This window comes from Podarcis vaucheri, assembly GCF_965113315.1.
Source record: "Podarcis vaucheri genome assembly, chromosome: 15".
In the NCBI taxonomy this organism is placed as follows: domain Eukaryota; kingdom Metazoa; phylum Chordata; class Lepidosauria; order Squamata; family Lacertidae; genus Podarcis; species Podarcis vaucheri.
The window spans coordinates 23,343,560-23,371,267 of NC_138753.1; the positions used below are offsets into that span (position 1 = coordinate 23,343,560).

The 27,708-nt window shown below is 44.4% G+C and overlaps 1 protein-coding gene across 4 annotated transcripts; it reads right to left on the reverse strand.

The window, feature by feature from the left end:
• Window positions 1-780: 780 nt before the first annotated feature.
• On the reverse strand, window positions 781-27,708 carry TBCEL (tubulin folding cofactor E like). 4 transcript variants are annotated; one of them, XM_082201051.1, is made up of 9 exons: window positions 27,553-27,708; window positions 22,301-22,413; window positions 21,359-21,508; window positions 18,476-18,615; window positions 15,846-16,027; window positions 13,512-13,768; window positions 12,310-12,436; window positions 10,007-10,123; window positions 781-3,735 (listed from the first exon to the last, which is right to left on the reverse strand). In XM_082201051.1, the coding sequence occupies exons 3-9, from the start codon at window positions 21,489-21,491 to the stop codon at window positions 3,417-3,419; spliced, it is 1,275 nt and encodes a 424-aa protein (XP_082057177.1). In that variant the 5' UTR covers window positions 21,492-21,508; window positions 22,301-22,413; window positions 27,553-27,708; the 3' UTR covers window positions 781-3,416. The 4 variants fall into 4 exon arrangements, with proteins under 4 accessions (XP_082057177.1, XP_082057178.1, XP_082057179.1 ...); XM_082201052.1 differs by having other exon boundaries at window positions 27,544-27,612; XM_082201053.1 differs by lacking the exon at window positions 27,553-27,708 and adding an exon at window positions 27,374-27,514.

Below are 27,708 nucleotides of genomic sequence, written 5' to 3' on the forward strand. Positions count from 1 at the left end.
GAAACATGCTCCATTTTGGGTGTTATGCTTCCGATTTGAGTGCCACGCTTCCATTTTGAGTGTTATACTTAGGTCTGTCTGTTTTTGCTATTTATTTTGCATTTTTGTTTTTGCGGCTCTTTTTGTTTTGTTTTTGTGACTGTGTGGAACCCAGTTCTGATTGACTGAAGGTGTGACTGCAGTACATTGTTTATTGCTTTCATTTTATGGATCAATGGTCTCAGTTAGATAGTAAAATCCATGTTAAATTGCTGTTTTAGGGGTTGTTTTAAGATGTCTGGAACGGATTAATCCATTTTGCATTACTTTCAATGGGAAAGCGCGTCTTGGTTTTGGAAAGGACTACCGGAACGGATTAAGTTTGAGAACCAAGGTACCACTGTACTGCTTCCCTCAATCTTGGTGGGTTTTTCCAGAACAGCATGGGTTTTGCACAAGTGCCGAACACCTTCAGAACATTACACTAGGTACCAAGGAAAACAAGCAGTAAAAAAAAAGTTTCTAGCTTTTCCGAATGGAAACGCACAGCTGGAGTCTCAGAAGAGAGATGGCCAAGGACAGTCTTGCTTCCCCTTCCTTCTCCCTCATGACTAGCAGAATAATGTAAACACAATGCAAAACTTGCTTGATTTGCATAAATTATACAAGCTGCAAAACTCCATTCTCTTTCTCCCCCCTTTAAATTATGTGCAGCGTTCACACAAGTTTGGGTATCTCTCTCACACATAGACACGGTTGAGATGACAGTCTCTTTTGATAACAGAAACACATACATCGCTCTTCAGTGAATCCCTTCATAAACTTTTAATATGTGGAATGTTTCCTTCTAAGACACAGGCACCTGTGCAGTCGGATGTCCACCAGTTACAAATATTTCATTAAATTCCTGTTACTACTGTATAAATATTGGGCTTGGAGATGGGCAGGAGGAAGATGGGAAATACTGTTCTGCACAACCCAAATGGCCACTTCTTTACAGTCTAAAGTCTTTCAGCGGCCCAGATTACGGGGCTAACATACTTCATACAGTAGGTCCACAGATAAAATAATAATCTAATATTATTACACAACCTTATCTTTCAATAAAACTTTGCTTTATAATAAAATATCTTATTAACATTGCCATTTCCCATTATGTGTAAATATACATACATAGATACATATACCCACACACACACACACATCATAAACAAAGCGTTGGTTTGGAGCTTTGCTACCCAAATGGACAGGAAAGAACCTCAGCTCTGTCTCAGCTTATAAAGCCCAGTGCCAGTTCATCAACACAATGTCCTGGAATGACTCCACATAATACATAGGTAATTATTTCTTACTGGAGTCAGTGAAATAAAAGAGAATGGACTACCACATTCCACATGCAAGCCTTGGTTTGCTCTATATTGCTCATCTTTATATGGTCATAGGAGAGGAGATGTGCATTTTTTAAAAAATCCTGCCCTCTTTTCTACGCTTGGCGTTCAGGCAGGACTTTTACCATAAATATAAATAAAAATAAGATTACTGGGATTTTGTTTTGCACACCGCAGGGGAAGAAAATGCACAAACTCTGGGATAGATGTACGTATATAAAAAAGAAGCCCTCCCACCAGAGAACAGAGGAATTATGGGAAAGAAACCTTGCATGAGAAGCTAAGTAAGGAAGGTCAAAAGTTTATGGGTAACAAGAGCTTAGCGACACTGCTGGGGGGGCCTGGGCGGCGGCACTGGGAAGTCCACTTCCTCCCTCCCCTCCTTTAAATGTACATGTGTAAAACTGAGCGATTCTCCAGTTTTCAACTTGTCAAGCTGACAGATGAGCATGGAAGGGCACTGCTGAGGGAGAGAGCCCTGCCTGATTTACAAAGCAAGCATTCTTAAAAAAGAAAAAGAAAAAAAGATAGATCCCCCCCCCATAAGAATCATAAATATGATGTTGAGCTACACGAAAGTGGGTAGAAGACATCTCCAAGAACAGGGGGTGGCCTTTTACTCTTTATGACAGTTTCCTATACTCCTCAGTAAATTGTGCATCTGCCCCTTCTCACAAGATTTGGGGGTGGGCTTGCTTCTACGGCGTGTAAGAGGAGCTCACCCGTGGTGGCCCCGCAAAACTCACCACTCCAATACACCTTTCAAGTGGTAAAAGGCAAGGCTAGAAAATTGACTCATGCAGAGACAGGACCCCAGGGACCTCAGACGACCTGTACGTCTGTTGCATCTCTGCGTTGGCTTTAAAAAAGTGCTAATTTATGAGCAAATGCTGGGCGGGGAGGAAGGCCTGGCCTTTGGTTTCCACTGTGGTGCAGCAGCTTAGCATAGGACTTGGATTTGAGAGACTCAGGTTCAGATTGCCAGTTAGCTGTAAAACTCCTTGGGTGACTTTGAGAGAGCCATTTTCTCTCAGAGGGTTATTATAAAACAAAAAAGAATATTATTTTTTTTTTTGGGGGGGAGAAACATGTACCTCACCCACAGCTCCTTGGAAGAAGGGTATGATAGAAGAATGCTATATTTTTTTTAAAATGCAAGGGTTTTAGGGTTCTTCAGCCACAGTGAGGATGGTGACAGTCCGTCAAGAGCTGCCTGCAAGCTGAGAGAGGTATCTCATCAGCGCAGAGCGAGCCTTCACGAAATAGATCAAACATATGACCAGGCGACCAACATGAACTTGCCCAAGAGACAAAGAGGCTCCCATTTAAATGCCTGGCACTATCTGCAGAGTCTGGCCCCTACGACACCCTTGAGTGTCAGCAAGCCAAAAAGGTTATGCAACTGATTGTGATTTAGCAGAGTGCCCTGCAAGCTGCAGTGTGTGCGTGTGTGTGCGGGCACAAATGTCAACCCCTGTCAAAGTTTTGATCTCCTTCAGCGTAAGTGAAATCCAGAAGGGCACTGGATATCCAGTAGACCAAAGCCTAGTAAAACACTGCTTACAGAACATCCCCCTTCCAACCTAACCCTCCGGGAACAAAGAGATTGAGAGGCCACCCAGGTGAAGGGGCACCGATTCTGCCACCTGTAATTGGAGCCCGGCTACTGAGCCACACAAAACCTTTTCAACAAGTACCCTGTGTATGGCCTGAAAGCCCAAGCTCCCCGACTTGAGTGACTGCAAGAACCCTCTTAAAGCTTTGAAGAAAGACTTTCATGCTAAGTTCACAGGAATACTGGAGCAGTTGGGGAGAAGCCAAAGAAAAGCCGCGCACACACGCTTGAAGTCAGTCACCTCCTCTTTAACAATTCGCCGCCACCGCAATCTGCCGCCACCTCTCGCGGATCTGGGCCTGCTGGAGAAGCTACCTGGTACGTATAGAAAACCAAACCTCAAACGACAAACCAAAACGAATCCCCCCACTTCCAGAAAGTCCTCAATTTGCGTACATGAGGTGGCCGTGAACCCCCCTGGAGATGGGGGCGGGCTATTTGGCTTTGGAGTCCACATAGATTTTATCTCCATCCCGAATGCCGTAAGAGTGCAGAGCCCGCGAGTTGTACTTCATCTCCTCGGGGCCGAAAGGAGCTTCGTGGTCAAAGTAAGTGACATGCATGTTGCTGGTCGGGAGCTGGACCAACGCTTTCAATTGTTTCTTTAGTTCTGCTACCGTCTGGTCCAGGCGGATGGTCATCTCCTCCACCTGGTCTCTGAAGTGAACCTCGACTTTGGCGCTGCTCTGGGGCCGCAAGTCCACCACCGCCAGCTTTTCCAACTTACCGTATTTCGTCACTAGCTCGTGGTACCTGTGAGAGAAAGAGACGGGCATTACAACCGGTGCCGCAAATCCCCGCACTCAGTGCTCTTGGCTGTGCAGTTGCCTTAATAAAATAATTCTTGCATCAAAGCCCTTCAAGGAGGCTAGATGCATAAAACACAAAACAGAAGCTTAAAATTAAAGCAAAAATCACTGGAACGGCAGAGGAACTGATAAAAACAAGAGGAAGAGAAATCCCACTACAGCAGCTAAAACAGCTTCAAACAGCCTTGTGGGGAGAAGAAATGAAAAATTATTTGTTTGCCGCCAGAAGGGACCAACAGCAAAGAGGACCAAGAAACCCCTAGAAAGGACATTTCGGCACTCCAGAGCTCACTATGGGGGAAAGGTATTAGTCATTGTTCCTCAAATTGTGAGGGGGCCCTTAAACTTCTGAAGATGAACTTAAAGAACAAGAATGTTTGAGTGAGAGGAGAAAATCCTTTAGGTACCCTGGATTTACAACATTTTGAATTTTTAAAAGGGTCCAGAATCTGGAACTGGACCCCCCTAACTATGCAGAAGTCAATGGACTTGTCACTTCTATGCTCTCAATTTTATGAATTTCCCTGCTACAACTTTTAGGAAGCGTTTCTTGGAATAATAATAATAATAATAATAATAATAATAATAATAATATTTATACTCTGTCCATCTGGCTGGCCTTTCCCAGACACTCTGGGCAGCTTACAGCATATATAAAATACGTAGTAAAACATTAAGCATTAAAAACTTCCTGATATGTTATTATGTGTCATTAAGTAAATTAACTGGAATTCTTGGGACTGACCCATGCAGTGAGAGATTTGTAAGATTCGGGGCAAGCCCACAGTGGTGATTGTGCACAGCACTGCTGAAACTCGCTGTTTTCACTGTTCAGAGAGACTCTCTTATGGTAAGAAAGCTCAAAGCGCTGCTGGTTGCTGCTGATGGAACAGGCACACAGAGCCTTCCGGCTCCTGAATTTCCACCTTAGCAGCGCTGCTAGTGACCGAGAGTTCTTTGCCATACTAGTAGGCACGCACATAACCTAAGTGAGTGACAGAGCCTCGCCTCCTGCTCTCACTGGACATGCAGAGATCAGCCCTTCTCCTCCTAATTCTTTCAAAGTGAAAACGCTACATGGTTTAACGTTGCTTTAGCAGCTGTTAATATGACTTTCCCCTGCTTTGCACTCTGATCTAGGCAAATGCCCTGCATTTCATTCCGCCATCAAATATGCCATCAAGGTATCTGTGCCCCTCCCCCCCAAAAAAAATCAGGAGTGAAGGGGAAAAGACGAGAGCTGTGTCTGCCTGGACAGCCATGAACCTGCTCAGCAAGTTTCGCCATCTTCCCAGAGATGCTCTTTTGTTCTGGGCTCCTGGGTAGAGAGAGAGAGAGAGATCAGTGTTTCCTCGCTTCTCCCCTCCCATTGCCCTCACTTCAGGTATCTCTCCGATTGGTAATGAGGAGGCAGAGTCTCTTCTGCCGGGGCTGGGAAAGTGGCAAAAAGTCAACCCGAAGCACAAGGTAATTGAAATAACAAAGACAAAGAGCGGCTGAGAGGAGGTAACATTTCAGAGTCTCCAGACGATGCCCGGGACTGAAAGCTCCTTTTGTCTCCTGTCCGGCTCGGGGGCTTAAACGTGATCGCTGCTGTGTCACTGCTCCTGTCAAGAGGATGATGGAGCCTGGCAACGGAAGAGGGAGGCCCCCCGAGGGACTCATGTTAAATGTAGGAATGCTCTCTCAACAGCGAAGCCTCTGTCTGCCCGGAGGATGAGGTAACCGACGCAGTGCGCTATGATTTCCCCAGCATCTTGGACACAAACGGCCTTTATCAGGGAGGAAGGCTCCAGCAGAGGCAGCTGCGCCTGCTCTTGCAAATCGGCAGATAGGATCGGCCCGCATGGGAAACTATTACTTGGCAAAGATGGAGGAAGATATGCGTTTTCGGAAAAGGAGCCGTCGCCTAGGACTGTAGTGGGGAAAGTTAACGGGGAAGGAGCTTCCCAGAGTGCTTTTCAACACTTCAACCTGCACCAATCACTTTGTAGCGGCTTCCACGGCTTAACACAGCATGGGCCCCCCAAACTGCTTCTGTGGTTATAGTGGTACCTCGGGTTAAGTACTTAATTCGTTCTGGAGGTCTGTTCTTAACCTGAAACTGTTCTTAACCTGAAGCACCATCTTAGCTAATGGGGCCTCCTGCTGCTGCCGCGCCACTGGAGCACAATTTCTGTTCTCATCCTGAAGCAAAGTTCTTAACCCGAGGTACTATTTCTGGGTTAGCAGGGTCTGTAACCTGAAGCGTATGTAACCCGAGGTACCACTGTATATAGCAGGGTCTACTAGGGCAGAGGTACAAGTGACAGAGCAGTTCTGGACAAAAGCCTGCCTTATACGGAGCGCGGTGAAAGCGCACTTTTGAGAGTCCTTGGAAACAACATCTCAATCAGCAGAGGTGCTGTTCCTGTTGTCCCCAGGTCCAAAAACCATATAGGAAAAAATCCAGCAGGCTAAGAAGAAAGCAAAATGAAGAATTGGAAACTTGGGGCTACAGAAGGATTTCCTTCAACTTGGCTTGAAACTACTGAGAGAGGTCGTTTCTAAGGCCAGCCTGTATCTCAAAATGAGAAAGATGGCAATTTCCAGTACATTTTGCTTCCCGCATTTTCAGCTTGGCTCTCACATGCCTAGCACGTATGCTTTCATATGAACAGCACATCTGCATAGTGCTGGATCAGCATTTCCTACAATCATGGCCCTTAAAGAAAAAAAGCATCCTCACACACAAGTTTCTAGCAATCTTGTTTGCAACCAAAATTCTGAAAACAATGAAGTGTCTTTCATTTTCAAAATGAATAAAAAATGAATTAAAAAATCGAAGCAGCAAACCTACAAACATTTTAAATATTACCAAATGATATAATTAAAATAACTATTTTAAAGGGCCTGTTGAAAGGAGAGCAGTGATGGGGCATTTCAGCACCTCAGCGCTGAAACAGAAAATATTGTTACTATTACTATTTTATTTATTTATATCCTGCTTTCCTCCAGAACCGGGACTCAAGCTGGCTAACAAAAATTCAAACAGACATGGATAAAGCACGTAAGCTAAAAACATGTTAAAAACAATAAAAAACAAATTAAACTATAATAAAATTAAAACAATGTTAAAAACAAATATATAACATCTAGCAAACAAATCTCATAAAAACAGGATGACACTATTACAAGCTCCTTTCTCTTGCAACCTCCAGCAGATGAGGGTAGGTAGGGAGACACAGAGCAGGGCCCCAGTAGTTCTCCAGGATCAAGTATAGTAAGCCTTCAGCTTATGTGTTTAACTTGTGTGCATTAAGTTGTGCATGCTTGGCAGAATGAATGAATGAAAGAAATGGGGTGGGCATCCAGGAAAAATGACTTCAGCATCCCCACCCACCATTGAACCCAATGTGTATTGACTATACACGATTTTTGCTTTAGGGTCGATCCCTGAACCATAGCCTCCATGTAAGTTGTGGGCTTATGTGGATTCATATCACAGGAGGCAATTCTTCAGAACACTGTTGCTGGCTCAGAAACCAGGTCATTTGGTGGTCTGGAATAAAAAGTCAGTGCCCTGAATTGCTATTTGTTCTTCTGCACTATGGCTGCTATGCTTTACTCCTCAAGCATCAAAGTTCTTGCAAATTCAATAATGTGACTAAAGTGTGTGATTTTTATTTCACTATATGTATGTCACAAGCAGGACTCAACCAATGAATTAAATGTCGTTGTTTTGGGTGTGTAGGTGCAGAGGACTGACACTGCTCATGTAAAGGTCACAGCCCTGGAAGAACTGGAGGGCTAAAGAGATAGAGAGGCTTTTTGTTTGTAATATGGGCTGGAGAGGGAGGCCCAGAATGAAATGATGAAATGGGGTGCAGGGTGGGGAAAATGTACACAACCACAGGCTGAACATCGATCATGGGCCAAAGGTCTAGGATGTGGAACGTGAACCCTTGCCACTGGGGAGACCACGCCAGCCATGCGTAGCCTTGTCCATGGATATCCCTGAAATGGCACACTAGCTCCGTGGAGCGGAAAAACAGCTTTCAATGGGCGCACAAGTCTTTTAGAGACCCCACACAGATGAGGGCATTCGGACAAAAGGGCCATTGAGCACAGAAGGATGGGAGGGGTTGCAGCATTTTTAAAAGGCTATGAACCGGGGAGCAGGTGGGCGGGGGGAGGATCAGAGCTCTCCTTGCTTCCTACGTGAAACCTCTTTGGAAAAGGCAGAAAACAGCTTTCTAGAACGGAAGCAAAAATCGACACACAAAATGACAACGATGCTAGAAAAGTGTTGAAAGAAATACTTCTTGACCATTTGTTGGGTGGGTGAGGGAGGACGAAACAAAAACCTCCTGGGGGGGGGGACGGAATATAATTTGCTTTGTGGGGTGGTGGGGGAGGAGAATTTATCAAAATGTTTCAGGGTGGAATTGCCACTTCTGAGTGACCATTTCCTCCCTGCTATTCAACATTAAGAAAAGCCATGTGGGGTGATACCCATAGGTTCCCACAGGCCGCACTTCCTAGAATGCCTTGCAACATCACATCACTCCAAAGCATTCTGGGAAGTGGGGTTGATGGGAAACGTCACAATGCTCCCTCTAGGTCTTCTTGTTTGCCCACACTTTCTGGAGAGATCCAGCAAGGTAAGCAGCAAACAAGTCCTGGGAATTTCAGAGGAATTCCTCCCCACTCACACAAGGAAAGCAGGAGAAGAATGGGACATACTTTTTGAGAAACGAAGGGAGAGGTGTTTCACCCCCAACCTTAAATGGAACACCCCACAGAGGGTCAGATTTGAGCATTTCACAATAGCACGCCCCCCCCATTCCACAGGAATGTACGACTGTTAATGCAGAAGTCAAGGAGAAAGGTTGCAATATATTTTGTACAGGCAGCGGCTGTTTTAGCGCCATCTGGTATGTGCATGACCGTGCATGCGCATGTCGCGCTGAACCTGAAAGTGACCCACAAATGTCATTAAAAGGGGAGGGATGGTGGGTTTGCAGGCTTTTTAAATGGTGTTTCAAATATACAGGATTTCACTTGAACGTAACCCCCAAGTAAATAGGGAGGTGCCTGTATTGTTCTCCAAGCAAGTTATTCATAGGGGTCACACAGACAGACCCTACAGTCTTCCACTCAACAGGGCCTCAAAACATAGTACGACATTTTGCCACAGAACCCTTTGCAAGCCAGAGATCTCCCTCAGCCCTTTTCCTCCATCCCTTCTGGCCTGCGTTCCCACCCTCAACCCACTTCTATGGATCTCGAAAGACTTTCTCTTTCCCTTTTACAAGACAGACTGCTCCAGGAAGTGCTGCCCTGTGGACTGCTAGTTGCACCCCGTGGCATTTTTTAAAAAGTGTTTGAAGGATTCCTTTAGGCGGGTTAGTACACTCTGGTGCCATTAGAGAAGGCTGCCACCAAGTTCTATCAGCCCCCTTGCTGGAGTGACCTCTCTGCAGCTGGGCCTCCTGCTTTCTCCTCTTAACCCCACACCTTTTTCCAGCGGTCAGGTCAGCCTGCACAACTGACTCTGCCCCAGAGAGAGAGAGAGAGAGAGAGAGAACAAGGAACCCTTTTCAAAACTGCTCTTGTGCTTGGGAATGCAAAGTGCCAACGAGTGGCCAGGCATTCCAACTGATGGCTTGGAGCATGGCCAAGTTTTCACTCCTTTGTGAAGGAAGGATGAAAATGGCACACAGGCGATGCCATCGAAATACATTTGGTTTGGGCACATACGTCTCTGGAGCTCAAGGGCGCTTAAACACCAGATGGCAAGAGGATTAGCCGCTGAGTGCTGGCACCGAACTGACGGACTGGAACCCATTCCCAGAGGATGCTGACTTCTCAGTAGGGGCTCAGCTTAGTGAGGTGGGAATATCAATCACCTACACAGAACTAACAGCCACATCCTGCCCACATAAAACTGTAAGGTGCCAGGGACACTGACAATATGGTCTAAATGATAAGCAGGTGAAAATATTCACGCTTTAACCATACAATTTAACTGTTGTATAGCATGAAAGGAAGGTCAGTATTATTACAGCTACACTGATGACAGGGCATCTAATGAGCTATCTTATGAGCACGTGGCAAAGGCGAGATCTCAGTTTACAGCTTACCGTTTCTAGGAACTATGGTACATACATGACTCAAGGACTTTAAACAAACTCATTACCTATTCTGAAACTTCTGGGATCAGAAGTTCTCACCTGAAAGGGGCTTCCTCTTGTGGAAAGTCCATGTAGTAACGAATAAAAAACCTCTCCGAGTCCTCTCGCTCTCCTTCCAAAATGACACTCCCGTTCAGCTTATTGATAGATGGTAACCTGCCATGTTCAAAAGAGGTGGAAATGTTACCATCTCGAGAAGGGAAAAAAGAATACCCCCCAAATTTAACAGACAACAGCAAAATGATGAGTATTGCGTTCCCAGGGGATTTCTCCAGATAATTGAAAACATGAACTCTTAAAGGAAATGTGTTTTATTATGCAGGTGCCTTGGCGAAGAGAATTTAATCTGAAACCACATGTTACGTTTTGAACATAAATGCACATGTGACAGGATTTCAAAAGAGGTTTTTGTTTTAAAAAATAAATACTGGCACTCAAAGTATTGTAAGTTCAGCAAGGCGTTTGTTAAGTGTTGCCTCCTGATTGTGCAGAATTCAAACAGAAAGGCAGCCAACCCTCAGGTAAGGACAGGAAGGCAAGTTAGAGACACAAATATTTTGGTCATGTCTGACAGTGGTCTACTCCTAAGACTTCCACAAATGCAAAAAGGAAAGGGAGGGGGGAAAGATGGGGAATTGCCGAATGTTAGGGAGGTATTTTATGAAGCGGTGACTCTCTTCACACATAAAGCTAAGCTAAACTGTGGTTTAGTGTGAACGTGCAGGTGGCCAAGCCGAAGATGGTGGCTGCTGTATTCCCCCGTTGGTCCTCCTCTTTTTGTATTACCCAGGGCTGAGTCATGATATGTCTTAGTGCATCATTGGAACACAGGCTTGTTCTTCCCAAACACAACTCAAAGTGGCAATTCTGAGAGATAAGGCCATGAACGTCCTTTCCTACATGAACCTGATCGCTTCGTGAGATCTTCAAAAGAGGAGCTCCTTCAAAGAGTTCCACACCTTTGGAAATTAGGGAGGCAATCAACAGCAAGAAGTCCTTCACTGTTGCAGCACCCAGTGGAACAGTGGAATGAATTCCCTCCTGGGACATGCCCTCTCGGTGCCTAATTTGATGTCGTTATAGGACAATTGAAAGCTGTTTTGATTTACTCAAATTCTTGGAAGGATTTGCCAGTAAATGTTGTAATAATGGTGGTTTCTGTTTGAGATTTTGCATTTGGGGAAAGGGGATTATTTTTTTAAAAAATGTAACTTGTGTTTTTATATTGTGATTTTATGCTGTAACAGCCCTGAAACCTGTGGGTATGGGGCAGTATACAAATTTAATAAAGGATTATTATTATATTGTTGTTGTTGTTGTTTTATGATTAGATGAAATACTTAAATCAAATTTTTTAAAAAATTGTTTCCATAAGCTACTTCAATAGATGGAAAAGTGGGGCATTTGTCTTTTAAACATGTAAACAAAGCTATATAATTTTACGTTCCAAGTGCAGAGTTTTAGCCATGAACATGTTTAGCCAAGATGACAGATTTTATGCAAAGAACACATACACTAAAGTTTGTTTCAGCAGCACCTAGCCTATGGATAATTCTTTCATCAGACTTATTCCCAATAATCCAAACATTCTTAAAAAGAGCACAGCTAGCCACAAGAGATCAGGAACCTGAATAAGGCTTGTAGATCAACACTGTCCCCCAGAACTGAGGCTGAGTTTGGAACAGAGAACTGCATTTAGGGGGAAAGACCTGCTGAGCGCTTGAAAATAATTAGCACTCAAGAAAGCTGCTTTTGACAAGTGAGGAGAACACTACAAGGCATGTTGATGGATGGGGACTCCCCCTCAAAAGATTTTGATGAGTAAGGATTCTACTGCCCAATCTGCAACCAAGTCAGGACAACTTCCTTCCTCTGGTACTCAGCAGTGCACTTAACCAAAACTGAGGTAACAGCTTCGACTCAGAAAGCTTACTGTTGGTCTGATTTCCCCATAGTTCCTTCCGTTTGGATGCAAGGATGGTATTTTGGCATGTTTAGAAGCAAGGTGGCAGCTCCTCACAATATGTGGAATAATTTAACACCCACAAGAGAATATTATTTTCTGCTTCTATCTCCCCCCCCCCCCAGGAGTAAAGTGTTCAGAGCTCATACGACTCAACAGTTGTCAACTCCGCATACAGGCCGTTTCCCACAGCTACTCCCACACTCTACCTGCTCAAATATCTGAGCCCTTCATGCTTGCTTTATTCATTCATTAATTTTGTAGCTGGCCCTTCCTCCCAATGGAGCCCAGGGAGGCATCAAAAGGTTTAAAGGCCACACTATTTTGGCTGCATTAACCCAGAATCAACCAAGAACAACAACAAAAAACATCTGCAGACCTGGCTATTACCAGCTTCCTGCGCTCCTCATTGGTGTATGGCTGAAGGAGAGGAATGCCCAGTAACCTCACTTCCTCGAGCTTGGGAAAAGAATTGAGTTTGTCGATGTCTCCCCAGCACTGCAGACCTGCTTTAAAGAAAGGGAGTGTTCAGGGAAGGAAGGCATCGGAAAGGAACAAATCAAAGTAATTGGGTGTTCTTGTGCATAAAATCGACTGGGGAAAACAAGGAGACGTTGACATTCCACCAGTACACGTGCAATCAGAATTATAAATTACTCTCAAGCCTAGTCTATGGATGCAGTCAAATCAGGTAACACAATGGATTGGACCGCTTCCATTTTTGGGTGGACGTGGCAGAACATTTTTTGAATGTTCCCCCATGTAAACAAATCTCAGTCTGATGTGATGAAGACTGTTCTATCCTCTCAGGATTCTAGTGTTTCATGACTGCCTCAGTTTGTCAAATGCATGGACCTAGCCTGTCACAGAGGCAAACCAAGACATGCTAGTGAATCAAGCAGGAAATCCCTTTGGTGTCCCCCTCACCCTCTCATACACACACAAGCAGTAAAAATGTAATAAGAAGCTAAACTAGGTACAGGGAATATTTTGCCTTTCAGATGCTGCACAACTACAACTCCCAGCATCCCTTGGCTAATGGCCATGCTTGCTGGGGCTGATGGGAATTGTAGTTCAGCAACATCTGGAGTGCCCCACTCCTGACCCATAGGGCTTGAGGAAAGGGAAAAATGAATTTGAATTCTAATGAGATGTGCCATCCTCATTTTTCTAAAAAGCTTGTATCTCCCAATACCCTCTCCCATCGCTCCTTGTCCATGATCACAAAAAAACAATCAAGAGCCAGTCAACTAGGCTAATACATCAATGGTAAACAAGATAGTATTTCACAGTACAGTAACTTCATGCTTTAGGAAACTGCACGGGCAGATGCTGAAGAACACTGGTCCACTGAGAAATAAGTGATGAGGTGTAGTTTAGGAGTCAGCAATAAAACCAAAATAAAATTTAAATGTGGGCACAGACCAATGCTTCCTTCCTTCTCATTACCATATTAACAAGATCATGCTGATAGAGGCAGCACATTCAATTGCAAGATTTGAAGTGTGTGTGGATGTTAGAAAGATTTATAGCAAGTCTTAAAACTGGATCCAGAAGGGCATGTTTCACTGGGGACCTCACCTGACTTGTGCAGACTGATGGATCGCAAGTGTGGAAACAGCCTTGCCAGAGAATCTTCTGAGTCTTCAATGGCTGTCAGGTAGTTATTGGCCAGAACCAGTGTGTCCAGTGATGGAAACATTATCCCCAACTTTCGGATTTCAGTCCAGTCTTTGAGATTATTGTCAGTTATGTGGAGCAGCTTGAGAGAGTGGCAGCAAACTGGAGAACAAGACACTGTTTTATAGTCGTTAAGGCACAGGAAGAGTTCCTCCAAGCTGCAAGAAGAAAAAATTAAATGTTATTATATGTCCAAGGCTTCTAGTGAAATAGAAATAAGTTGAAATATACTTTTTTAAAAAAACCAGAAGCATTTTTACTTGGTATTATAGGTCAGGACATTAATAGGCAAGATGTTAAATTGTTTTTATATGCAACAACTACGGCAAGAGTACTGTTATCCCAGAAATGGAAACAAGAAGAAATTCTGACGAAAGAAGAATGGCAGACGAAATTAATGGACTATGCAGAATTGGACAAAATGACAGAAAGGATTCGAAACCTGCAGGACCAGAGATTTACAGAAGATTGGAAGAATTATATGAATTATTTGAAGAGCAACTGTAATCAACAAATTATGCTAGTAGGACTACAAGAAGTTTTGTAAGGAGAAATATACGAAGTGTTACAAAGTAGAAAAAGATAGAGATATTGGTTATGAGTTTGAAATGTAATAGGGAAGATAAGAAATGCATACCGAGAGATTAGATTGGAGAATTTTCAGGCAGGATTGATGGAAGTCAAAAATTTGAATATGATGTATTATTATTATAGTATGTTTAATTACTGTTGAAAATGATATGTTAAAAAAACTAATAAAATTATACACACACACACATATATATAAAGAAAGAAAGAAAGAAGTTATAGACATGCAGCAGAATGAAGTGGCAATGTCGTTTTCCTGAACTGTCATGTGTTAGGCAGGAAAACTGGGAGTAAAACAAAACAAGCCTTGCAGCATAGAAAGTTTGCACATCAGGAATGTCAGCCTAATCTCCCCACACACTGCCCCAGACTCTCTCACTTCAGTGTGTTGAAATGTCCTGCTACCAAGAAAAACAAGCAGCAATGAATAAAAAACAACCCTGCCCCACCACAATCAACAGGCCGGGGGCATATATAGGGAGGAATGACACCGAGTTGGAACCCATCCAGAATATTGAAACCAGACATATACATTTTTATGAAAAAAAAACTGCAAGGAGATCTTTAACCAGAAGCTGTCAGCCAGCCAGCCGGCCACCCCTTCAAAGGACAGCATCTCCATTATCAAGTCTTTTGGGCTTGATAATTGAATAGCATCTCAGAAGAAAATAATATATTTACACTGGACCACCACCATTTGCAAATCAAGATTGGGGGGCAGGGCTTTGTATCAGTGCACTTGGCAGTTCAGAGTTAGTGTGATATTGGAAATAACATTATCTTTATGTGGCACAAATCCTTTGAAATACAGCAGAATGAGGTTGTGGACTGCTCAGGTGACATAGCTGGAGCACTTCAGACTACAGGCGGAGCACAAGTACTTCTGAATGCTCACCACCACATAAAAATAAAATCCCTGAAAGCAGAAAGGTAGCACAGCAGAGAGAAAAGTTCTAGTCCAGAACTTTGCCTGTGCTGAAGTGCTACTTGCAGGGAATTTGGTGCATTCATATACATAGACTCCTACCTGCACTTCAAAGTGGTTCAACCCACTCTACCACCTTATTACATGGCACTGTGTAGAACAGCCCTACGTAGGGAGCAGAGAAGAAGACTTTCTTCTATATTAGGAAGTCCTGGTTCAAATCTTCACCACTACATGAGCTTGCAAATTAACCACCTCTTTTGTCTAAGGTTAAAACAGCTCAGCATCCTGGTCTACCTTACAGAGTTACTGTATGGATTAATGCAGCTGAAGCTCTCGGAACATTCTAAAATATGGTATACATGCAAACTATTTATCATAAATGCAACAGGCTGCTAACAATGACAAGCTTCGGAACAGCCACTCGCCCGACTGATAGCAACAGGTTGCAATCAACTCAAGCCGGCATGACTAACACAGCTACATGGGGGCCAGAGGACTAGTACAACTTTTTGAGCTACTAGGTTAGTTATGTCCATTAACTGCAATGGGTCTACTCTAAGTAGGACTAGCAACCCTATAGCTCTTTTCCTAAATGAATTTCGCAGCTGCAGCAAGCTTTGAACTGGGGGCTTCTGATCCAATGCACAAACTTCTGTTACTTGATGTATGATACGCCAATCTGTCCGTAAAGGGACCTGCCCTTGCTGCTCCAGGCTTACTCTGGCAATTCTTGCAGTATTGTATGGACCGTTTCCCAGGATGCTTTGCTGTTGTTGAGCACAAGTTTCCGAATGCCGGCAAAAGACCCAGCACACGTCCTCTCTAAGACCGACAGATTCAGAGGGTTGGAACTCAGGTTCAGAAACTCCAGGTGGGGGACGTTTGACACAATTTTACTGACCTGAGCGGAGAGAGAAGGAAAAAAAAAGGAGAAAGAAAAGCATTATCAGGCAGTAATCAAATCTCAAATATTCTGTCCATGGGGGCTGGGATAAGGACAGGTCAGGATGGGACCCAAACTCCCAGTACGGCTCACTGACTCAAAGAATGATACGAATTCTAACAGCATTCAAGATAGCTATCTGTAATTCATACCGCTGCTATTCGCAGATCTAGATTGATTGGCTAATTGCTTGTTCACCTCAATGCTTCATTTAATTACACTCTTTTTTTTTAATCTGTGATAAGGGGAAAAACCAGATCGCTGGCCGGCTTCATAAAATCTACTTGAATGACAGCTAAAGGGGGAACAAAATGCCTCTCAAGAGCCAACATTGGTCAAAAGGGCTATTTCACCAAGGGTTATTCATTGTTTCTGCCATCTTGCATGCACTGAATTCCATTTCCAGGAAAGAACTTTTATTCCAGAGATTCTGAGTTTTCATTCTGCCCCACTCCACAAAGCAAATTCCTAGATCTCTTAGGGCTTCAGTTTGAAAAAAAATCAAGCAGTTCTGTGGTCAGAAGGCTGCAGCCTTCAGGCAATGGACCATCATCCCATATTGTCTCTGGCTTTGCATCCCTGCCGTGAGTTGCTGCTACAAACTTCCTTTCCTACTTCACTCTCTCTTGCAACCAAAATCAACCTCATTTGACAAAATAGGCTGCAAAGAAATGTGGTACAAAACTGAACAAATTGTCGTTAGTAGTACTGGCTCAAAGAATAGGGAACGAACCTCAAGTCTACAATTAGGCAAGTGAGTTTTCGTGGTAGGTGGGTCCTGACACGATAAAGCAATTGGGGCATCAATGACAGAGGCTATGTAGTCAGGATTGTTTTAGAACCAACAGAGAACCAGGGTGTTATTTCAAGTGGAATGTACCCACAGCTCAGTGGCAAAGCAGCTGATCTGCACATGGAACAGTCATGGAATAACAAAGCTGTAGAGTGGGTCATCGAGTCCAACCCCCTGCAATGCAGAAAACTCAGTCCAAGATGCAATTGCTGGCATTGCTAATTAGAAGACTTTTGGCTTGCCAGACTTGGAAATGTCCCTTGAAAGGCCCCTGCCAGTCCTAAGTTTCAGGCCCTGAAGGGCTGTGACCCCTAAGGTTTGCCAACATATAGCATGCATGGCAGCAAATGACCCACCTCCTCACATATACACATTCCCCCAAATGCCATATGTGAGCACATGTACCACAGCCTCTGGTCTCCAGGATTAGAATATGTACACACTGTCTGGTGGGTGTGAAAACGACAGTGGCAGTGAGCCATGTCTGTCTTTGCCTTCCCACACCTCCTGTGTCGTCCGATCAGAGCTCTTGACGATCGTGCTCTGAACCATGGGCGAGGGTACCTTGTGGAAGCTTGTGGCTTCCCAGGGATACCTGGTTGACCACTGTGGGAAGTGACGTGGGATGCCGGACTTGTACCAGGGCTGCTCTTACGTTCTTACAAGACAAGTAGAGTTTTCAGACCTGACAAACTAAGGTTTGCACAAACCATAGTTTGCTTACAAACCAAGCCTCCACATCACAATTTGATTCCTTTTTCACATAAAAACGCAATTTGTCAGGTCCAGACAAAATGGTAAACTGCACTTGGCCACCATCTCCTCTCTTGTGTCTGAGGGAAGGGGGAAGATGGAGCGCATGAGCCCAGGATCTCAGGCCTTTATGTGCTGATGTTTGAATGAAATCTTTGTTGCTTTCACCGCAACAAACTAACATGGCCATTCCGCTGGACGTTCACGACCACGAGACTGGCATACTATTGACTGGGGCACATTCAGAACTCCATGTGAGTCCAAATAGGCATGATTCAAATTTCTCAAGGGCCGGGGGTGGGGTGGGGAAAGACAATTAAGGGCTTTCAGAAGGTTGGATAGGAGGGTGCAGCAATGTTAGCTTCCAACCCCTCTTGCCCACTGGTCCAAGTATACTGCTAGTAAGGAATTCATGAAGCTGATTGAGCTCTTTGAAACCATCTTTCCATATGCTGGTAACAGCCAGGTATGTTTCACAAGCCAGATGGAACCCCAGAGAAATTGAACAGGTACCAAGTTAGAGGGCAACTATCTCCCATATGGTAGGTGAAACTGTGGCAGCTTAGCAGGAGCCACACAGGGCAGTAGACTGGTGTTGGGTGCCCTAAAGAGACTCATGAGCTGAGAGATGAAAGTTAGAGTAGGCCTTACTGATTCAGGAAGAAGAAACTCATGCTCCAGGGAAGTTGGGGAATGGAATGCGGGAGAAGTTCAAAAGCCCCCCAGATAACAAGCTTTGGGTCCATCACAATAAAGCTGAGCTGGCATTTCCAAATGTGAGTTAGAATCCACCTGGAAGAGCCAAATCTGCCTGCAGAAAAAGCAGCTGTCCGTGTAACTGTTCAAACAATCTCCTCTACCTCATGCCAGTCTTCTAGTTTATTGTCAGACAAATCCAGTTCAGACACATGAGCACAGAAGGCAGCGATCTCATTCTCATCCCCTGCACAGGTTATTCCACAGCTGTTCAACACCAGCACACTTGGGAGGTTGAGACGATCTGGAAAGGCAGAAATGACAGCGCATTAATTTATGGGGTGGTCTCATTTCAGCAGATGAAGAGAATCGCCTGTACAAGCTAAGGGAAGCCGAGTCAGATCACACAATAACTGGCGAAAAAAATTGCTCAATGAAGCAATGGGCAATGCATCACATTCATAAGCAATTTTGCCTCAACAAGCTGGTTTATGTCAACTATATGTGTTAATTCACTTGCTACAAAGATTCAGGCCTTCAGGTACCTTTCTTCCCTGCAGATATTTTATAGACAGCCATAGGTAAAAATAACACTGAGACTGTCCCAAAGTCACTTAGTTCACTGGCCTTCAAAAAAAGATGGCTGATGACCCAAAACTGGGTTCTGCTCAGAGCTAAGGCTGCTCATACTGGTGGCACCATTTCTAAGTTCTGGAATAAGGAGGAGGAGAGAGAGGGGAGGGGAAAAAGACAGATGTAGCCAATAACTACAGTTAAGAATTAAGTGGGTTGCATATGTATGTTGAGATTAACAGTGGTCACCAGACATGAAAAAGTTGAAGACTACTACTTTATTCAGGATGTCCCCATGTCAAGGACTGCAAAATCACATCTGGTTCAGCATCTGGAATTCCCAGTAAGGGTGCACTGAAAATTCATCCTGATTGTCATTCATATGTGTATATGGGTCAGTTATTGTTGTTTTCAAGGGCTGCTTTCATGATGTTTTATTGACATGCCATGAATTGCCTCAGCTCTCACTTGGTGGAAGGAAGATGTCTTACAATTAAAAAAACAAAACCCAAATTTGCGGTTGCTATCTAGGGCAGAGTGGACCCATTGAAACCAATGAGTTTTAGTCATGCCTGACTTCAGTCCCTTGAAGTGGAATGCTCTCCCCAGGGATGTTCACCTGGCACCTTCATTTATGCACCATTAAAGGTAAAGGTAAAGGTACCCCTGCCCGAACGGGCCAGTCTTGACAGACTCTGGGGTTTGTGCGCCCATCTCACTCAAGAGGCCGGGGGCCAGCGCTGTCCGAAGACACTTCCGGGTCACGTGGCCAGCGTGACAACGCTGCTCTGGCGAGCCAGAGCCTCACACGGAACGCCGTTTACCTTCCCGCTGGTAAGCGGTACCTATTTATCTACTTGCCCCCGGGGGTGCTTTCGAACTGCTAGGTGGGCAGGCGCTGGGACCGAGCAGCGGGAGCGCACCCTGCCGCGGGGATTCGAACCGCCGACCTTTCGATCGGCAAGCCCTAGGCGCTGAGGCTTTAGCCCACAGCGCCACCCGCGTCCCTGTTATGCACCATTAAGCGCCAGCAAAAACATTCCTTTTTAACCAGGCCTTTAATTGATTTGATTGACATCCTATGGCTTTTTATAGTTTGTTGGGGGGGGTCTTGTTGTTGTTTTTATTTTGATTATGTATTTTGTGGTTTTATATTCTGATTTTATTCTGTGAACCACCCTGAGACCTGTGGATATAGGGCGGTATATAAATTCAATAAATAATAATAATAAAATAATTGATTTCAATAGTTCTCTGAGTAAGACTGGGTCAGATGCCGCTCTGTAAATAGGAATTTCTTATGAGGCTTATTTGTTTGAATCATCCAAATTTGTTTTCGTGTGCTTTCAATTTTGCTGTTCTCCCGTTTTTAGATTGTGTTTCTGTTTTAATGATATATTGTCCTGTTTTTCAAATCGTAACGATATTTTTGAAATACTAAGCAGTATATAAATGCTTTTAAATAAATAGATAAATTTTGATTTTGGTGCAAAATCATGACGTGTACTTCTGAAGACTGAGTGTAACAGTCCCAAACCTGGGACAACCTGATCACATACCCCAGCTCAGTATCCAGCTTTTGTGATATGATGAGTTCATCATGAGCCCAATATGTGCAAAAATTGTATTATGCAACCAGGTGGTTATTTTGAACAGGATCCCAAACCCCATTTAAGATGTCAGAGACAGTGAATTATGACAACCACTGAAGAGGGGAAATCAGCAAGAACATTCAAAAAGACTCTTTGTTGAATACGCTTGATGGCAACATCAAAGATAGAATCATGTAGTAAGCTCTTACCTCCCTGTACGTTAAAGTGCTTCTATGTGAACAACAACATAATGAGTAAGAAGGTGAACAGGGCAAGTGTAAGATCCACTGTGCATTTTGGGAGCTGCTCAGCAGAGGGGAGGGGGCAGTTTGAGGGATACACATCAAATAAGAGATGAGCAATCTGCTACAACATATACAGTATTATTTCAGCATGTTAGAAGACAGAATAGGTTCATGGATAAGGTGACCTTTTTATCATTTCTAGGCCCACAAATGAAGACTTTAGAGGACTAGCCTGGAAGTTTTTGTTAAGGTGACTCCATTGTGGCTCATTTTGAGTAATATATGGTGCATTCTGTCCTTGACTGACTCAACTTATTTCTGCTCTTTTCTGTCAAACTCAGTTACCATCATTTCCACCCAAATAATTTCCTCGTTCTTCTCCCTTTGGGGATGGTTGCGATACAAATCAACCTGACAGCACTTTAAAATTACGCTGCATGGTATGTTTGGGGGGGGGGGGAGTTTGCATTATAGAAAGAAAACTAGATCTAGGTTTAGCCACTCCCTGCATTCATATAATTGGAGGAAAGATTGAATAAGGAACCCCATCTCAAACAACTTTTCAACCATGTCCCTTGGAATGTCAGACAAGAGAAACACACTCCTACGTAAGTCACCATGCAGCCAGAAATTGTACCTTTCATAGGTGAGCCCTGAGGTGTAGCTGGGACATGAACGCCCATTCCAGGACCACGACGGTACGGGAAGTTTTCGGGGCTGTATTTCTCACAGAGAACTTGCATGAAACTTCTCCCACTGGGCAGATCCATGGTCCCTTCCTGAAACTCTAGAGTTCGGGGGTGGGAGACACACAAACAAAACCAAATTACACTTTGCAGCAGCAAATATCAGGATCCGTTCTCCTACTTAAGCGAGACCAATTGGAAAAACACAAGCAAGAAGCCGTTCTGTCTGTTTGGGATTGGCTGTCAGGAATCCCCCCAGCTGTGTACTGTAAGAAATAAAGGAAATGTGAGATATAAATGACAAGGGGCCACGGGTGCACAAACACACGTGTGCTGGCAAGTGTCTCCCGCACCTCTGGGAAGCACTTGGGAGGCGTTCCAAGCAGTTCAAGAATGCGGCAGACAGCCACACTCAAGCCCTCTTTCGAAATTTGGAGCTGGCTGAGAGATGTCCTCTTAAGATTATGCTGCACTCGAGGTGTCCTGAAACTTTGTATGATGCTAGATATAAGACTCTGTTTGCCACCGCACTGGAGGAAAGGAAGGATCCTGTCAACCACAGGTTCTGGCTAATCAAAGATCTGTTGGCCCCTGCCTGTGAGCCAAACAAACCCATTCAACAAAGGTTATCAACTCACTCACTGCTGTATGTTCCCATCAGCCACGCTCAGGGATGAAACCTAGGAAGCTCCTTTTTACCTGGTTAGGCTACTTGCCCACCTAGGCAGAGAATGTTTACATGACATGATCCCTTTGGGGTTGTGTGCATATTTTAAAATTTGACAATTATGAACCACAGTAGTCAAAAAGACACATAAATGAGTACACCTTAGGACTAACCAAGCAGAATACATTTACAGTCCACTATAAGCCTATTTCAAGGGGTTACTTACCGGTCTCAGCATCAGCTCTCCCTAAATTAACAGATGTGACTCTCAGCAGATGGCATTCAGGAGAACCCACTCCATGTTTTCAGAGGAGGAACATCACATGTCCATGTATTTCACTGCATAGGGGTTTTTTTTTGGGGGGGGGAGGTGGGTGAGAAAAGGAAGACTGTAAGCAACATTATTTGCTTTGAGAAAAACCTAACAATTTGATTCTCTCTTCTAAAAGAACAGGGCTGTATCCAATGTTCTCTGCCTGCCAGCAAAAGGGCCCCTAAGCAAGAGGAATCCAATGCAAGAATTACAGATTGCACAACATTCCTCTGGCACAATACCTTTCACCAGTGATGACAAATATACTGCTAAGTGACTTTAAAATAGCACTGCATTGGATACAACCCATAATAGCAGCCTTTCTGGATCAAACTAAGGTTCATTTGATCTAGGTTTCTGTTTTCAAAAGAAGCCAGCCATACACTTCTTGGAAGCAGTGTTAGAACCTTAAGATATATAATCTAGGCCTGACAGATCAAAAGTCATGTTTTGCAATAGGACTTTTTGGTTCCTGAAATTCATTCTGATTGTGCAGATAAAATATAACAGGTAGAATTCTACAGGGTGTGCTGCTAGTGTGTGTGAAAACAGTCAAGACCCAAGGATCCCCAGGAATGCGTCTCCAGATGATGGAGATGTCAGGAGACATCCTGGTGCCCAGGCATCTTCACTTGGTTGCAAGTGGCCATAGTCAGATGCAAAATACACCTGGTGAATTTTGAATGCTACTTGGAAGAAGCAATGGGCACTAGCTTAAGTGAAATTCATGGAAGATGAGAGTGTCACCAGTATTGTGCTGCAGGGGCCATCAGCAAGAAAACGGCCTTCAAGCCATGCCTGTTGACTTCCTGGATGCACCTGGTTAGCCAAAGTGGAAAACAGGATGCTGAAGTACACGAGCTTTTGGCCTGACCCAGCAGGACTCTTAAGCAGAGAACACTACTATGCAATCACTGCCGAGTGTTGGTTTAGCCTGTTTTCCTATTAAAGGCCTCATTTCCTTACCACTCTTCCAACAGAGTGGTAGATAGCTCATATCCCAATTGCATCTTTTCTGGTATAAAAGAATATTAGCAGCTGCCTACCACACACTACAACATCAAACAAAATGTTCCTGAAACTCAAACGTTTCTCCTCTAAGAAGCTAGTATTCTACATACACACAGGAATTTACTGCAGCCTGTTTTAGTGAAAAGAACACAGAAATAAAAATCAAGAAACTTTACGGAGGAGTTATTAAAAGTGAAAGGGTTCTATAGGTCGAACACCAACTGCCACTTCTGAGATTTAGAAAGGTATATTGTACTGATCATCAGGCTTACTGGAGTAATTTTATCACAAAAACTCAAGTGACAATAAATCCATACATGGGAGCTGAGTAACCTTTTATCCGAGTGTACTTTCCCCCCTGAAAAGAAGCAAACTTAAAGCCACTTGCACTTTGAGAAGCAGAAATTATTAAAGAGACAGGCCTCAGCTTTAAAGATGGAGAATGCAAATGAAAAAGTCAGTCAGAAGCAAATTATTTCTTCAGTTTTTCCGAAGGACACTATAACACTACTGAGGAGATTTTCCTGGTTCCTCTTTCCCAAGAGTCAGGATTCAACTGAAAAAAATAAAATGTCCTCAATCAGAAGCTCTAAACTACAAGAAAAAGACATGCCCTTGACTTAATGGAGCTGAGCTATTACTCCCAATAAGTGGATTCTTTGGAAAATCTTCCATTATGACTTATCTATACATACTACAAATATACCAAAAGGTTTATCATATTGCTAAAGTATATACCATGAGCAGAAGTACCTTCTTGCATTATTTAGCTACAATACACCTTCCAAGGTACGTATGGTGTATTAGGGGAGGGATAGTACATCTGGTGGGGGACACATTGTGCTTCTTCTGGGGTTGTTTGTCCACTTTTGGTCCCCACCCTGCACTCAGCTCTCACCTGTGGCTCCTAGAAGCTGTCAGCATGTTTCAGCAGCCACACCCCAGGAAATGGCTTTGACTGGCTGGCTAAACCAGGCGAGGGTAGCCAATGGGTTTCAAAACCCTTGGTGAGTTAGGAACTTTCCCTGCATGCAAAGACAAGCTCCGGTGGATTGAACAGACAAGAGCAATAATCTCTTGACCAACAATAAGGAAGGCAGTTTTTGTACATGCTGCAGAGGGAACTGAGGAGCAGATAGGGCTTATCAACCTTAGAAGGTAGACAGAAAACAGTGATCCCAAACCTCCATTGCTTTGCACGACATCTTCAGAAGAAAAAGGAGTAAATCCTACACAATCCAGAGCAGAGTCCCTAAGCCAGTTGGATGGTGTGTTGTACGCCGCCTTCCAACAACTCCTGCAGTCAAGCTGGTGCCAAATGCATTGCTCTGCTTTCCTTGGAACTTTTTTTTGTGAAGCTTAGTAACTGAAATGAAGGCTGGCATTGACTATTTAACAGAGGAAGCTGCTAGCTGTGCAAAAAAAGTTATTTTCAGTCTTGCTACTTATGATTTATTTTCATCGGAAGTTTCCATACAAGTCAGTCATATGTTACCATAGGCAATGCTGGGCTAGGTAGACATATGGTGCCATTCAACCAACCGTCTTAGGGATTCCACTCTGTAGGGCTTATACCTAAGTCTTTTCATCTCCCAAATGCATCCCGCAAGGCAGCAGAGGTTTAGGATCAGTCTTCCTTCTCCTACATGGGCTACTTTCCCAGGTTGACGAACCCCATCCGCTCCTCACTTCCCTCTACAGCACATGCAGAAACTGCCTTCTTGATCAATGGACCCACTCTTGGTCTCATCCACTCAAACCGCCATGAAGGGGGAAGTCCCTAACTCACCAAGGGTTTGAGACCCATCAGCTAACCCTCCTCTGGTTTAGACGACCAGTCAAAGCAGTCCCTGGAGTGTGGCTACTGTCACATGCTGACAGCTTCTAGGAGCCACGGGTGAGAGCTGAGTGCAGGGTAGGGACCAAAGGTAGACAAACTAACCCAGGAGGAACACAATGTGTCCTCCACTGGTGGTACTGCCCCTACCCTAACACCCAGACACTAGAAAAAAGCAGTAAAGAGCCCAGGGTTAGAAACAGAATGCTTGACTAGGAAGGTGGACTGTGGACTGATGTAGCTGGGAAAACTTTTATGTTCCTTTTTCTTGAAGAGAAAAGTGCAGACTTCCTGATAGCACCTCTCATATTTGGAAGTAATGTACCAATAATTTCCTGTTTTAAATTACTGTTTCAGTAAATTCCATTACAGCAGAAGCATACTCCTAAAAGCTGGATATTAACTAAACATGCACCATTTGTTTGCTTTGTGATGGAATGGATAATGACAGCCATATGACTACTAGAAAAGCAGAAAAACATATTTAAATGATTAATACCTAAAGCACCACGGTCCTTCTAATTTGCTAGTTATGCATTAAGATTTAAGAACTAATACTAAAAAACAAAACAAAAAACCAACTTCACACCTAGAAGAGCTTTTTTCAGGTCAGCCAAGGACATGCAACGTGTGTCCTTGAATGAGTCGCCATTTTTAAATCTAAAGTCTATGCTGTGCAAAGAGCAGGCATATCAGCCTGTAATCTGAAACGGCTTTTGTGAGTCAATAGATCAACAATAAGTAATCTCATAACCAGCCCTCTCCAAACCTCAAAATTGACAAAACTAATGAATATCAGAGGGTTTTTTCCTTAGAAAAACCCTAACATAATCAAGCTATGCCAGTGCCAGAAGCGTCAAGTTTAGGTCTTCCCCCAATTAATCAGAGAATCAAAGAACTGTAGAATTGGAAGGGACCCCAAGGGTCATCTAGACCAACCCCTTGCCATGCAGGAGTCTCAACTAAAGCATCCATGACAGGTGGCTATTCAACCTCTGCTTACCACAACCACCTGCTGGGCACAATGGTGTGTGCAAATGGGAGAGAGGAATTGCCTTCTTTCTCAAAAGGCAAATGTGTTCTTTTTGGCTACACGCATTGTAGAATGAAAGTTGTGACTATCTCAAGCTAAACATCAGCAAGAACTTTCTGACAGTAAGAGCTGCTCATCAGTGAAACAGACTACCTTGGGAGGTGGTGGACTCTCTGTCCTAGGAGGTTTTTAAGCAGTGGTTAGATGGCCATCTGTTATGCATGCTCCAGTTGAGATTCCTGTATTGCAAGGGTTTGGACCAGATGGCGCTCTGGGTCCCTTCCAACTCTACAATTCAAACAGAAGCAATTTTTGCCAGTGGAAGTTTGCCCCACCAGCCTCAGCACTGTGCCTTCATCAGCTCACTCTGATCCACCGTGCTTTTTTTTTCAGCTGCCCCGATGCTATAGCCTTACAACTTGTGCAAACCCACATCGCTTTCTTGTTGTTGTTTTACGGCAGAAGGTTTGTCCCTAATGACATCTAGTCACCCTAGCCACCCACCCGTTCCTGCTCTTAAAATCCTAGGGGAGCTGCTGGATCAGGCCAAATGTCCGCCTAGTTCAATATCCTGTTTCTGAAAGCAACCAGTCAGGTACCATCTTACTTAAATACTGTATGTTGTTCCAGCGTCTTGTTCCAACCAGCCTGATCATTCCAGGGAGGCAGCACCGCCACCCTCACACTTCTCGTTTGACTCCTACATTTAAGTACTTCAGAAGAAGATTACCTCTAACTATTTCTAATTATTTATATCAGGCAACACGCAACCCCTCCCCCCGCTGCTTAACAACAGTTGGCACGCCAAATGCCCCGGGGGAGGAGGGACTCCAAAGCAAGGGACAAAGGTGACCGTCCCCCCCCCAATGCCTAGAGGTAGACTGCCTCTGAACATGGAGGCTCCTCGCACCTCAGCAACCTCTTCCATTCAGGTTTTTAACCCCTGCCTCTCCGTGTCGGGCCTTCCTGCCTGCCCTGACGGGAAGCTGGTAGAGGTGGGGGTGACATTCTCCAACACCCCCCCTACCCCACTCCTGACTGAAACCATTGCACCGTCCCCCCCTCCCCCTCTTCCTCACCGGGACCCCAACCGCTTTTAGGCTACCCGTCCAGCCGCCTCGTCCTGTATTGACCCGGAAACAGCTTTGCTCAGGTTGGAAGAAGCAAAAAAAATAATAATCCAAACATCACGTGACTTCCCCAGCTTCGGGGGTGGGAAGAGAACAGGTCACGTGAAAGCGCCTCCACGGCGAGGCGGAAGAGGCGAGCGGTTACCATGGAGACGGGAGTGGAGGAGGAGGAGGAGGAGGAGCCTCGGATCCGGCCTGCGGCTGCACGTTTCCCGGCAGGCATCGCGCGCGCAGAGCGGTGTCTTCCTCGCGGCCGCGCAGGCGCGCGCCTCCTTTGTCGAGCGGCCCGCCCTGCTTCCCGCCTCTCCGT